General features: G+C 41.8%; 1 protein-coding gene and 1 long non-coding RNA gene across 5 annotated transcripts in view; both read right to left on the bottom strand.

Annotated features, from left to right (window-relative positions):
• Positions 1 to 591: 591 nt before the first annotated feature.
• On the bottom strand, positions 592 to 3,101 carry LOC118371404 (uncharacterized). Its single transcript, XR_008093158.1, has 4 exons — positions 2,180 to 3,101; positions 2,042 to 2,067; positions 1,560 to 1,932; positions 592 to 1,441 (listed from the first exon to the last, which is right to left on the bottom strand). It is a non-coding gene; the product is annotated as an uncharacterized LOC118371404 (long non-coding RNA).
• A 4,821-nt stretch (positions 3,102 to 7,922) lies between these two features.
• Positions 7,923 to 14,770, bottom strand: part of LOC118371412 (vacuolar protein sorting-associated protein 4B-like) — a 7,866-nt gene continuing 1,018 nt past the window's right edge. Inside the window, exons 2-4 of one of the 4 annotated variants that reach the window (XR_008093156.1) lie at positions 9,121 to 9,261; positions 8,773 to 8,945; positions 7,925 to 8,323 (exon numbers count right to left, since the gene is read on the bottom strand). Coding sequence is in view for 3 of the 4 variants with exons in the window: in XM_052496979.1 (XP_052352939.1) it covers positions 8,880 to 8,945; positions 9,121 to 9,261; positions 12,560 to 12,595 (243 nt within the window). In the remaining variant the exon portion in view is untranslated. Of the gene's footprint in view, positions 8,946 to 9,120; positions 9,262 to 12,559; positions 12,725 to 14,770 lie in introns of all 4 variants that reach the window. The other 3 variants (XM_052496979.1, XM_052496980.1, XM_052496978.1) reach the window with 3 other exon arrangements.

Genomic DNA, 14,770 nt, shown 5'->3' with positions numbered 1-14,770 from the left:
ATTTACATGTACATTCTACCTCAATCAGCCTGACTAACCGGTGTCTGTATGTAGCCTCGCTACTTTTATAGCCTCGCTACTGTATTTTTCACTGTTTTCTTACTGTTGTTTTTATTTCTTAACCTACCTATTGTTCACATAATACCTTTTTTTTGCACTATTGGTTAGAGCCTGTAAGTAAGCATTTCACTGCTGTATTCGGTGCACGTGACAAATAAACTTTGATTTGATTCATGCTGTTGGAGAGGGCAGCGGCAGTTGAGTGAGATGGGGCCTTTTATGGCCCTGCCTCTGGGAGCCTGTCTGCTTGTGACATGATGAGAGAGTGGAAGAGGGCCTTCCTGTAAGATATTTTGTGCTACAAACATACTTCTGTTTGAAGAGGTTTTTGACCATTCAGGGACCTACTATCAAACAGTCATGAAATCATAAAAAATGATTGTCTACACAAAAGAATGTGAATTTGGTCAAAAAACTATTTTTTGACAAGTTATATGCATGAAAATAAAGATGCTTTAAAATATGTGACATTTTGGAGAGATTTTTGGACAGTATAGGGGCCTTGTTATGGATACATGTCTATTTAGATAGGTTGGTATAAGATATCTGCTCCATTCTTGGGTCCCATGTTGACAAGATGTTGGGGAATCACTGGAGGGAAATATACATCTCAATAAACACAATGGGTGTTTTGTTACATTTCAGTCTTCTGTGAAATATTTAAAGTGTCATCTTGGGATGCAAACTCAAAAATGTAAACTATATCTGACATGTTACTGTTTTCTTCTTTTTTAAGCCCCTGACCATGTGTGTGAGGTGTATACAGGATGTACATAAATGGGCATAAACATGTGGCACAGAAAATAAAAATATTGACATTTAGGAACTGAACATGCATCTAAATATATTTCATTGTGTCTTTTTTTTAACTTGGCAAGTCAGTTAATTAAGAACAAATTCTTATTTTCAATGACTGCCTAGGAACAGTGGGTTAACTGCCTCGTTCAGGGGCAGAACGACAGATTTGTACTTTGTCAACTCGGGGGTTTGAACTTGCAACCTTGCGGTTAATAGTCCAACACTCTAACCACTAGGCTACCCTGCCGCCATCTACGGAATACATAAACAAAATGTTTTTGTTTTGTTTAAATATGTGTATAAAACATACTTGCCTGTACAGTAAGTAAATGTAAGAAATCCAGAAAGCATGAAAAAAGGTTTTTGTAATGTCTAAAATAAAACATCTGCATATAATATTTATTTGTCTGTACAGTAAGTAACGTAAATGCAGAAGCAATAAGAATTGTAAATGATGATAGAACACATCAAATGAATGTGAACATGAGGACACAAAGGAGAGATTTAATTAAAAGATCATCTTTTAAAACATGTTTAATGCTGAAAAAATCTATGTATGGCAAATCCAATTTGGGAAAATGGCCTGTTGGACAAAAATGAAAAATAGTTAACATCCTTGCTACTTCAGCCATTTGCTATGTTAAAGTCAAATCACAGTTAATGATGAATAGATACAATTTGGAAGGATTTTCCAGTCATACCTCAGTAGGGTAGAGTGTCAGGTGGCACAACCATTGGTGACATGCGGTCAAAGTGTGAAGGAGGGAGCGAGCCAGAGAGCTGTCTAGTAAGCAGTCCAGGCCCATGGCTTGGAGGCTTTGAGTTGGTCCCATCATTGTCATGTATTGTGGGGTATCTGCTGCCCCATAGACCGTCTGGCAGTGGGAAAGGTGTTAGCAGGAGATCACCAGGGACATCTATGATTGGCTGACACAGTTTTGGTTAAACCACATGTATTCTAAAGCAATATCCTCCTGCTTTCATAGAGTAGGGATTCACTCCTTTGGGGACACTGCCAGTGTTCCCCTGATATCCATATGTCCCCATCGGTGGAGGTGGTGGTACACACTTCTTCTGTAAAACACATCCAAATTGTTGGTAATATTAGCACAGTTGAAATACAATGGTTTAAGTGTGTACTTCAGTGTGTACTTCAGCCTTGGGCTCAGTTTTGTTAACCCACCTGTGCAGAGTTGGATCCCAGACAATCTGAGGAAGAAGATATGAGCAACGTGAAGCAAGCCACAATTTTTTTAATATATGTTTTAAATCCACTCAATTGTCTCTACATAGAATATAGTGTTAATAACCAGTTCCTTACAGATCTGTCTGTCCTCAGGTAGATGAACCTCCTTCTTATTAGCTCTTCCACTCCCAAAGTCCCAGCTCAGCCAGCCTCCACTGTTATTGTGAATAGCAGGGGTCTCGGGCTCAGCCACCCGCCGCCTGCCAGTCTCGCACTGAGGGTTGGCCTCGGAGTGTTCCGGCTTGGTGATAAGACATCATAGCAGGATGCTCAACATATCTAAGTCGGACATCTGTAATAAGTGGGAGAAGTCAGGCCACTCTGCTCATGTCACCATACAGAACAATTACTAGCTGACAGGTAGGAACGTCTCGCTCAGATACTCTGTTTTACAACCCAATCTTAACCTACACTCCGTCACAGGGATTACTGGGAGGTTACTCCAGGACTCTTCCATCGCATTGTTTTGGTTGCAAAATCAACAATTCCCTGCATATTATGTGAGGGCTTACAAATTTGATCAATCACCAAACTATTTCTGCATAAAATAGTCACATCACAATATTATCGCATAGAACTGACCCATTACCACAGTACAAAAAGAGGGCTCGCAATTTCAACCAATCACCGCACATTTACTGCATAATATGGTGCAATCAAGCGACTCGTCAACACATTTTTTTCCCTTGTCAGCGCATTTTAGCAACAAATGGACAAAACAATTGCATATTACTATGCAAAATGTCATAATTGTCGCTGCAAAATCTAGCATATTTATCCGCAAATATGAAAAAAATCCATGTGAAATCCTGGAGAGATTTACGGGAGTATGAAAATGTATACACTCACTACTGTAAGTCGCTCTGGATAAGAGCTTCTGCTAAATGACTCAAATGTAAAAGTACAATGGAGCTAAACCTTTTTTATCTAGAAAATGCATGAAAGTATTACAGCTATACACTCACATGAGCCATACATTTGATCTATCACAACTTATTCTCACGCTATCACAATAGTAATTTCTTTACTAATTAGGTAAGGTTAAGTGACCTCTTCTCTTGGAATAGAAATCCACAGGTGGAGTACACGCTCCACCATCCCATTTCCGCAGTGGTGCCACCATGGGGATGATGGAAGGTGGTTGTGGATGATTGTTTTCATTCTTCACAGGGACACTGGCTGTGAGGAGGATCTCCTCCCTCTCTGCAGGAACACAAGCCTTTAGGATGATCCCCTCCCTGTGCGCAGGGACGCTGACCATTGGGACGATGCCCTTCCTCTGCGCAGTGACACTGGCCATCAGGTGGATCAACTCCCTCTGTGCAGGGATGAGGCCTGATGCTCGGAGGATCTTCTCCTTTCGCACAGTGACAGTAGCTGCTGGAATAATCCCCTCCCTCTGTGCAGGGACACTGGCTGTGAGGAGGATGTCCTCCCTCTCTTCAGGGATGAGGCCTGATGCTCGGAAGATCTCCTCCCTCTGCGCAGTGATGCTAGCTGCTGGGAGAATCCCCTCCCTCTGTGGCAGGATGAGGCCTGATGCTCAGAGGATCTCCTCCCTCTCAGCAGGGACACTAGCCTTTGGGACGATTCCCTTCCTCTGCGCAGTGACACTGGCCATCAGGTGGATCAACTCCTTTTGTGCAGGGATGAGGCCTGATGCTCGGAGGATCTTCTCCTTTCACACAGTGACAGTAGCTGCTGGAATAATCCCCTCCCTCTGTGCAGGGACACTGGCTGTGAGGAGGATGTCCTCTCTCTCTTCAGGAATGAGGCCTGATGCTCGGAAGATCTCCTTCCTCTGTGCAGGGACACTGGCTGTTTGGAGGATACCCTCCCTCTGTGACGGGATGAGGCCTGATGCTCGGAGCATCTCCTCCCTCTGTGACGGGATGAGGCCTGATGCTCGGAGGATCTCCTCCCTCTGCACAGCAACTTCGGCTGCTGTGATGATCTGCAGGTATAAATAGAGCATAAATTAATTCCCTAAAAAAATCAACCACTTGGAATCTATAACATCATTGACACATACACTGAGTGTATTAAACATTAAGAACGCCTTCTCTTTCAGTGACATAGGCAAATCAGGTGAAAGCTATAATCCCTTACTGATGTGAATTGTTAAATATTCTTCTCTGTGTAGATGAAGGGGAGGAGACAGGTTAAAGAATGATTTTTAGACAATTGAGACATGGATTGTGTATGTGTGTCATTCAGAGGGTGAATGGGCAAGACCAAAGATTTAAGTCCCTTTGAACAGAGTATGGTAGTATGTGCCAGGCACACCGGTTTGGGTCAAGAACTGCAATGCTGTTGGGTTTTTCACGCTCAACAGTTTTCCCTGAGTATCAACAATGGTCCACCACCAAGGGGGGACTCAATAGGAAGGTGTTCTTAATGTTTTGTTCACTCAGTGTAGATCAATCCCTAGCATATACATCCATTTGCATGTGTACTGATACTGTAAATACACAAATTATATTAATGTTATCTGCAATATATTATAATACCGTAAGCCTCCCTGCTGCAGGGGCATTTCCTCCTACAATTTTGAGCTGATTTTCTTCACTTTAGCAATATTTTGTATCTTTGTTCATTTGAATTGTAATTGTGTTTGGAACGGCACTGTTACTACAGGAGATGATGCTATCATAAAGCATTTGATGTAAGTATGTAGGACAATTACCCATAATGCTCACTGACTGAACATTCAGAATTACCATGGCAATTATTGACACATTCACATGCTTTCGGAAACTTGGAACCTCAGAGTTAAAATGAATGTACGTTATTAGCGTAGAGCTTCCTACTGGTTGATTCTGATACTTCACAAGTGGGAAACGTGAAATCCTCATTCCATAACGAGTTAGCGAGTAAGAAATGTCGGAATTTCCTAGTTCCGACATGAAGGGCCTTCTATGATGTAGGGCAGGTCAGTAACCAAATTATTTTACTGTCCCCAGTCGCACACAGACTTTTATGGTCACACAAGTTGCCACCGGTGAATTCAAAATGAGTAGACTAACAATTATTTACGTGGCCCCAGGTACATTTGCAACCAAATTATTTTTGTGTGAGAAATCAATAATAGTTGCACACATAGGGTAACAGTGAGCAATTGACAGTGAGCAATGAGCAAGATAACCATAGACAGGAAGTTGACAATGGATTATTATTAGTGTAAATAAATTGTATCTCTATGGTTGCAGTCCTCAAAGAGTGAATTGCATTGAATTGAATGAATCCGATCCATTGATTTACCGCCCGTAGGGTGGGGTACCGCTAGTCATCATTATTATAATCACCATCTCAATCATTATCACCATACCATCATAGACTTACTCTTCTGTATCGGAGACTCATCTGACACTACCTTAGACATGGCAGTCTGCAACTCAATACACTGCCCCTGCATGGTGTTCAGCGTCCCCTGCATGTGGTTAATGGACTGCTTAACATCGTTCAGCAGGATCTGAATCTCAAGCCTGCAGGATATCAGGTGGTTCAACATACTGAGATGACGAGAGGCTTCAGACCATGCCCTTTGGATCATCTTTAGGATTCTTTCTCACTTAACACCAATCTTATTAGGAATGTAACTTTGTGCAGAAGACGTTAGTTACTATAGTGTTATTTAGAAGAAAAAAAGTGTACTTTGTCAGGCGCCGAAAGGATGACGGGATGTCTCCCTGCTCCAGTGAGCTCTGCTGGCAGGTCTTGCTCACTGTTGGGAGGAACGGGAGCCAAATTAGAGGAAAAATATCTATGGTTGTTCAGCAATGAAACATTCATGGCATAATGGGGATTGTTCTTCCCTGTGAAAAGAATAACAGCAGCTGGGGTTTACTTTCTCACTTTTAGATAATGTAATACAATCTTTAAACCCATCAGAAGTGTAGTGCTTACCTCCATGAAAATGTTGGTCTCTGTTATTTTGGGCGGCATTGTCCCAATGTTGACCACTAGTTCCAACTTGTGATGAGAAGGTCTTGATGAAACGATCAAGTCAACATTTTGTTAGACATTTCAGAGATAGCATTAACAGTTGTACATGAGACAGTGCTTCCAGATATTGAGGTATCTTCCTTCTGAGGTATGTAAAAAAAAATCTGGTGTGTGAGTACTCACATGAAAGGTATCCATGATTCTTGATTAAGCCAATCATGTATGTGATTACCGTCCTATGGGTCAGGAGCTGGAATTATTGCTACACAGCTTTCAGGTGACTTTATGTCTTGGGCCTGGATGAATCATTGAAATTACAAGTAATAATGTGAATTTGTGATGCATAATTGCCATTGTAATTTGGAATATTCCATCAAAGTTATTTTTTGACAGTCAAAACAACTAACTCTTACGATTAATCACTTGACTCGAGTAATTTGAGTTAACGGAAATAGCTACTTTATATTCTGACCTAGACACTGATTTGTGCAATGCCTAATGCATAATCTATGCATGTTATTGGCTCATCGTAGTATATAGCCGAGGGTCTCATAGTCCAAATACAGCATTGGCCATTGGACTTCTCAGTCAAAACAACAAATTTACGATTAATCACTTGACTCTGGAGTAACTTGAGTTCGGGAAACTAAAACATTAAAAGTAGGATATAGCTTGACTCATATCCTTCTTACCTTGGACAAGCGTATCTAAAAGGCCTATCCAGTCGTGGGTGAAGATACCTTTAGGCAGATAAAAGCGCGGGACGGTTTGAGACACGCTCGGTATTGTGAATCTGTCACACTGATATAAAAGCACGTTTTCATTTATGATTTACACTGTAGAATGACTTGCAAGCCAATCAGAATCGAGTTTTAAACAATACCGTGGGTTCCATGGAACGTCACAAACATATTAGGACACTTTGCGTCACAGATTAAATAAAGTCACTGAACATGGGTTTAATAGTTTATATTGGCTATATGTACAGTAAATGCACATCGTATTGAATTGAGATTACATCTACTGCACCACTGAAACTATTTAGCCTAATCCTATGAGGATCATATGTCAAATGTCAGAATCATGGCACATGAAAACATAATGAAATTGACTGCAGATTATAAAATTCACTGTGACACAATATCCATGTAATTTCAATTAAATTACGTTGAACCAACGTGGAATAAGCATTGAATTGATTTATGTGCCCATTGGGAAGTGATCAAATCGAAATGATTGAATACATACAGTATTACAAAGAAAGAGATACAAAAATAGCTTCGAAAGGCTCGAAAAAGTCTAATTTCCCTGGGCCACCCAAAAGAAAAATGTATGTACGCATTACTGTAAATCGTTTTGGATGAAAGCGTCTGCTTTCAAATCTCTGACTCGCACACATATTTACAATCTCGCGATGTTTATTTCTGGCGCTTTCACGTTGCGGGATTTCGTGAAGTAATTGATGCGCAGGAGAGCTCCATGAAATCAGCGACATTAACGGTTCCAAATCGAGCAAAAAGCTTCAAATTAAAAGTCCATCGTTCACAAATTGTGATATATTTTCTGTTTCAAGATGCGTTCTGTTGAGTTTCTCTGATCTCTGAAAAGTAATTTAGGGTTTCAATATTCTTTATTAAATAATATCTGGAATAATAGTTTAATATCCTTTCCACTTGATGGCACTATCCCCTATGCTACTCCCTGTCAGGGGTCTGAGGATTCTGAAACAAAATAGTTTAGGCTCTTAAAACGCATCGTTGCGTTGGTAGATGTGCTGTACATTGTTATAAACACTTATTACACTGCTATAGACTTATTATCAATGTCACTCCCTATTCTAAACACATATTACAGTATAAATGATGATCCTGTGTGAAGCATGCCGATCCCACCACCAGGGTTGTGGGTTCGATTCCCGGGGAAACCCATACGTAAAATGTATGTGCAAATGACTGTAAGTCGCTTTGGATGAAAGCATCTGCTAAATGGCATATATTATGATTACATTGTTTAAACAACAGACATACAATGTGAAAGTCTATTGTTTTTTCAAATGAATATTTGTGTTGGAACTTGACATCAGTTGGAAAGGCAGCACATGTATCTGTTGAATTACTACCTGATTCAAAAGTAGTGGACAGAAATGTGGGTATACTATAATACAAGTAAAAAATAAAACAATGACAAGCACATCTTGTTCTTTTTGAATTGAGGTTGTATTAAGTCAGGGTAGCTTGGTGATCGTGGCTACGTGTAACAGCATTGAGATCCCCTCTGGAAACAGAACAGAATTGAGTATTACTAAACCAATATACCCTCAACTATACAGACACACAGCAATGTAGTGCTGCTGACCTGGGTTCCAGACCCACTAGGGGAGTCACCCTACAGACCCACTAAGGGGCGGCATGTAGCCTCAACTTTAGATCACTGGGCCAGTTACTGAAAGGTTGCTGGCTCAAATACCGGAGTCAACAAAGTGAGAAAATAAGGCACTTGTGGGTGTCTCAAAGGGAGTTGGGATATGCAAAAAAAAAACAATTGTGTGTAAGTTAAAATACTCCATCATTCTTGTCAATGCAGGTTCGTAGTGTTGTACTACTGTAGCTACTATTTGACTGGAGTTGGGTCTTGATAGGAGAGACTGAGTAAGGAGTAGTAAAGCCCCTGCCAACCAGGGCCTCTCAACCCTCCTGCTCTAAGTCCTCTGTGAACTTCCTGACCTTGAACAAGACCTCCATGTTGACTGTGGGTTGCGTGGTGGTTAACTGTGGGTTGCGTGGTGGTTAACTGTGGGTTGCGTGGTGGTTAACTGTGGGTTGCGTGGTGGTTAACTGTGGGTTGCGTGGTGGTTAACTGTGGGTTGCGTGGTGGATAGTGAGCACAGCATGTCAGACTGGAGGGCAGAGGGACACACACAGAAGACACAAAATCATGAGCATGGTTCAGAAATGACACAAATGTGAGAGTCAGTTTGCAATGCCTGGATGTGTATGTTGAAACAGCATGTTCCAGTATGTTTGTGAGCAGTGAATGTGAGTATGTCTGTGCTGTGAATGTGTGTTTCTCACCATGCAGATGATGGGCTCCAGCAGCTTGTCGCTAGGCACATCCATCCAGGTCAATTCTATGGCACCCGGGTCACCTGGCGACCACAGGGTCAGAAGGTGATCCACCATCAATTGACTGGTGGCACAGGATGGCCCTCGCACCTAGAGTACCATCACAAACAACAAAATATCTTAAAATCTCCTAAATTGTAGAGAAAGAGATACACCTTTAGTGTGCTGTACAATAGTGGACTTCAATAGAGTTACCATACAGTATTAGCAGAAACTTTTTAAATAAATCACAAATGACTGAAATTACATTATAGACAGAGAGATAGTCCTATGTGTTCATCTTATTATATTTCTACAATGCCAAAACAGTGTGTATTATTTGCAACAAAACTGTCCCTGTTTGTAAATAATTAACTCTGAGATGTCCGTAGGGATCTGAGCATGGTACTTTCAAGTTAGGCCTACCTTTCCACCCCAGACCGAGTAGGCCTACCGACGCAGAAAAATGTAAGCTTCAACTGCTGGCTAATCTTCTTCCTTGGCTTAACCCAACGAGAGGTCACAATTGTTTCCCTAAAAGCTGTCTGGGTTTAAATGTGTTTTATTGTACAGAATGTGAATAGCTTAATCAATTGATAGTGACAGAATTAGATTATTTCCAAATGAAACAACAATATCCCCATATGCATCAGAGTCACGTCTTTCCCAGTTATTCCTATTTTACAGCTTGTTTCTAGCATTAAGTATCGCGGACCAAAGCGTTGTTATAGATAACTGTATATAATCACATCTTTTTATTTTTCCTCAAAATATTAAACTAATAGTGGGTAGGCCTGTACTTTTTGCCCTTTTCTTTAAGAAAAGGTAGGCCTATGGCATACCCTCTCATACAAACTAACTTCAAGTCTTAACATACACAGAGGTGGGCTATTGAAAGAGTGATGGCGGGTGGAGGAATTGACTAACATACCTATGGATATAGCAGCCTATAGCCTAATTTCATCAGTTAAACCGGTAGGCCTACCTCTCATTTCTTAAATGGGAAGAAATAGGCTCCAACACATATCCCTAATTAAAATGAAGACGTTTAAAATGATGTTTACTCCAATTTGCATACTTTCAGCACCATGAGCTGTCCATTTCCGATTGATTGTGCCAAGTGGCTGCTGCTTCAAGTTTCAGCACCACAATGTAAGTTACTCGAATCTGACTTCTTGTGAGGTCAATAACTCTGATAAACCTTTTTTGATATCCTCAGAGGACCGTTATTAGCATGTTTTAACCACTCCTTCATTATTACTGAAACACGATTCAAAGTGGTAAATATAAAGATCCAGTCCATAAAAAAATTGGAGGCCCCTTACACTTCAGTGTTGTGATGCAAAAATGCTAGCAAAATGTATAGCGCATAGAACTAAAAAGCTATTGTCGGACATTATTCATTCTCATCAGACAGGTTTTTTACATGGACAATATATTGGAGATAATATAAAGCAAGTACTGCAACCAATAGAACACTATGAAAAATCAGGGAAACCAGGCCTGCTATTCATAGCTGACTTTTAAAAGGCTTTTCATAAAGTACGACTGGAGTTTATATATTAATGCCTGGAACATTTCAATTTTGGACAATCTCTTATAAAATGGGTTAAAATCATGTATAGTAACCCTAGGTGTAAAATAGTTGTACGGATGTACGCTGAGAGTCGGGAAGCAAGTTCAGGGAATGAATACATTTGATTAATTAATAAATAAATGAACAAAACAAGGAACACAAACAGCGCACTGACATGAAACAGCAACAGTGACTAATGGGGGTAGAAACCAGAGGGAGTGACATATAAAGGGCAGGTAATCAAGGAGGTGATGGAGTCCAGGTGAGGGTCATAATGCGTGTAACACTGGTGACAGGTGTGCGCCATAACAAACAGCCTGGTGACCTAGAGGCCGGAGAGGGAGCACATGTGACAATAGTAAATAATGGCTACTTCTCAGAAAACAAGGTTGTCCACTATCGGCATATATATTTATTATTGTCATGGAAATGTTAGCTGTTAAAATCAGATCCAACAATAATATAAAGGTATTAGAAATCCAGGGTTTAAAAACAAAGGTGTCATTGTACGCTGATGATTCATGTTTTCTTTTAAATCCACAACTTGGATCCCTCCACAGCCTCAGAGGATATAAATAGTTTTTTTTCTTAGCTCTCTGGATTACAACAAAATTATGATAATTGTACCATATTGCTTATTGGATCACAAAAAATACAACTTTTACATTACCTTGTAGTTTACCAATAAAATGGTCTGATCCGGGATGTGGACATACTCTGTATACATCTCCCAAAAGAAACAAATGATCTCAATACATTTGAATAGAAATTGAACAAAAATAGATAAGATCTTGCGACTATGGAAAGGTAAATACAGCACCTGTCTATTTGTGGAAAAATCACCCTGATTTACTCTTTAGTCATATCCCAGTTTACCTATTCGCTTATGCTCTTGCCTCCACCTAGCAAACAGTTCTTTATTTATTAATGTCTGACTGCAGCCATGAGCTTCTCCATAAAGGCTCTCCATACCTATGATATGAATTTGAGGCTACGGTCGGAGACGATGTCCTCCATAAGGCCATAATGCCCGGAAGACCTGCTGGAATAGTGCCTCAGCGACCTGGAGAGCAGTAGGGAAACCAGAGAGGGATGAAACGACAGGATTTAGAAAATCTATCCACAACCACCAAAATGGTGGTGAAACCATCAGAGTGGAATTCAGTGACAAACTCAATGGATAGATAAGACCAGGGACGCTGAGGCACCGGAAGGAGTTTCCCCTGCTGGAGCCGGGGGGGATTCGGTCTGAGCACATACGGGACAGGAGTTGACGTTGCGACTAACGTCCTGCGCCAAAGTAGGCCACCAATACTTCTCGGAGATGGATTGGGTCGTGCGAGAAATACCTTGATGTCAATCGACGACAGCTGTGTGCACCCAGGTCAGCAGCCAATCCCTTGTCCCTGTGGGAATGTAGATGCGCTCAGGAGGACAGGTAGTGGGTGTGGGCTCCCTCACCAGAGCCTGGCGGATGTCCACATCTACGTCCCAGTCCAAAGGGGCTACGACTCGAGAGGAAGGGATTGTGAGTGCATTCTGGACAGGATCCTCTCCCAAATTGTAGAGACGGGACAGGGCACCGGCTATGGTATTCTGTTTTTAAACTAAATTATTTTACCTTTATTTAACTAGGCAAGTCAGTTAAGAACAAATTCTTATTTTCAATGATGGCCTAGGAACAGTGGGTTAACTGCCTTGTTCAGGGGCAGAACGACAGATTTGTACCTTGTCAGCTCAGGGATTTGATCTTGCAACCTTTACGGTTACTAGTCCAACACTCTAACCACTAGGCTACACTGCAAGTCAAATCCTGTGAAGAACATGGCCCACCTTGCTTGGAGTGGATTCAGCCTCCTCGCTGTCCATATGTACTCCAGGTTCCAATGGTCGGTGAGGATGACGAATGGGTCCTTGGCGCCCTCCTGCCAGTGTCTCCACTCATCTAATGCCAACTTCACCGCCGGGAGCTCTCGATCACGACGTTGTAATTTCTCTCTGCAGGGGATAGTTTCTTAGGGTAAGCCACACACGGATACAGTTTCTGTGGATTACCTTTTCGTTGAGACAGAACTGCCCCCACTCCCACCTCTGACGAGTCCTCCTCCACCACAAAGGTTATCATGGGATCTGGGTGTTTGAGCAATAGATAAGGGGAAACGTCACTTTAGTAGGCAGAAGGCTTCGTCAGCTGCTGGACTCCACTCCAACCTTCGGGGACCCCCCTTGAGGAGAGAGGAGTGGCGATGGAGAGGAAGTTCTTGATGAAACGGCGGTAGAAGTTGGCTAATCCCAAAAAACGTTGTAACCCCTTTATGGTGGTTGGGACTGGCCATGACTTGACTGCATCTACCTTCTTGACGTCCATCTTCACTCCTTGCGGGCTGATTTGCTAGCAAAGGAAGGAGAGAGAGTCCTGATGAAACTGACACTTCTCAGCCTTGACAAACAGGTGGTTTGCCAGGAGGCGTTCCAGGACTACTCAGACGTAGGTGATGTGATCCTCCACGACGGCCGAGTAGACCAGGATGTATACACGACCATATACATTTTCATCCTCGACCATGAGATGGTGAGGTTGTGGTATTAAAGCCAAGGGTGGCGTCGGATGAATGGCACGACAATAGCCCTCAGGATCTCGTCACAGAATCGCTGTTCATTCAAATTGCCATCGATGAAATGCAATTGTGTTTGTTGTCAAAAGCTTATGCCTGCCAATAGCCATAACTCCACCGCTACCATGGGGCACTCTGTTCACAACATTGACATCAGGAAACTGCTTACCCACACAATGCCATACACGTGGTCTGCGGTTGTGAGGCCGTTTGGACATATTGCTAAATTCTCTAAAACTATGGTGGAGGCAGCTTATGGTAGAGAAATTAATCTTTAATTATCGGGCAGCAGCTCTGGTTAACATGACTGCAGTCAGCATGCCATTTGCACGCTCACTCAAAAGACATCTGTGGCATTGTGTTGTGTGACAAATCTGCACATTTTAGAGTGGCTTTTTATTGTCCTCAGCACAAGATGCACCTGTGTAACGATCATGCTGTTTCAAATCCATTTTTATTTGTCAAATGCGCCGAATACAACAGGTGTAGACCTTACAGTGAAATGCTTACTTACAAGCCCTTAACCAACAATCCCTAAAGAGGTTAAGAAAAAATAAATGTTAAGTAAAAAATTGATAAGTAAAAAATGTAAAATAAAAGTAACAAATAATTAAACAGCAGCAGTAAAATAACAATAGCGAGGCTATATACTGGGGGTACCGGTACAGAGTCAATGTGCGGGGGCACTGGTTTGTCGAGGTAATATGTACATGTAGGTAGAGATAGAGATAATAAACAGAGATTAGCAGCAGCGTAAAAGAGAGGTTTGGGTAGCCCTTTGATTAGCTGTTCAGGAGTCTTATGGCTTGGGGGTAGAAGTTGTTAAGAAGCCTTTTGGACCTAGACTTGACGCTCCGGTACCACTTGCCATGAGTCTATGACTAGAGTGGATGGAGTCTTTGACAATTTTTAGGGCCTTACTCTGACACCGCCTGCTAGAGGTCCTGGATGGCCGGAAGCTTGGCCCCAGTGATGTTCTGGGCCGTACGCACTATCCTCTGTAGTGCCTTGCAGTGGAAGGCTGGGTAGTTGCCATACCAGTGATGCAACCAGTCAAGATGCTCTCGAAGGTGCAGCTGTAGAACCTTTTGAGGATCTGAGGACCCATGACACATTTTTTCAGTCTCCTGAGAGGGAATAGCCTTTGTCATGCACTCTCCACGACTGTTTAGTCAGCTTCTTGGCATACCACACCTGTCAGATGAATGGATTATCTTGGCAAACGAGAAATGCTCACTGACAGGGATGTAAACAAATTTGTGAGCAAACTTTGAGAGAAATAAGCTTTTTGTGTGTATGGAACATTTCTGAGGTCTTATTTCAGCTCATGACACATGGGACCAGCACTTTACACGTTGCGTTTATTATCTAAATACTGTTGTTACCAGTTAAAAACTACTAATACTTCCAGCAACAGCGTTAATATTGT

The sequence above is a fragment of the Oncorhynchus keta genome, chromosome 35 (assembly GCF_023373465.1).
Source record: "Oncorhynchus keta strain PuntledgeMale-10-30-2019 chromosome 35, Oket_V2, whole genome shotgun sequence".
Lineage (NCBI taxonomy): Eukaryota > Metazoa > Chordata > Actinopteri > Salmoniformes > Salmonidae > Oncorhynchus > Oncorhynchus keta.
The sequence above is the reverse complement of the archived record's forward strand: the minus strand, read 5'-3'. Positions and strand labels throughout refer to the sequence as shown.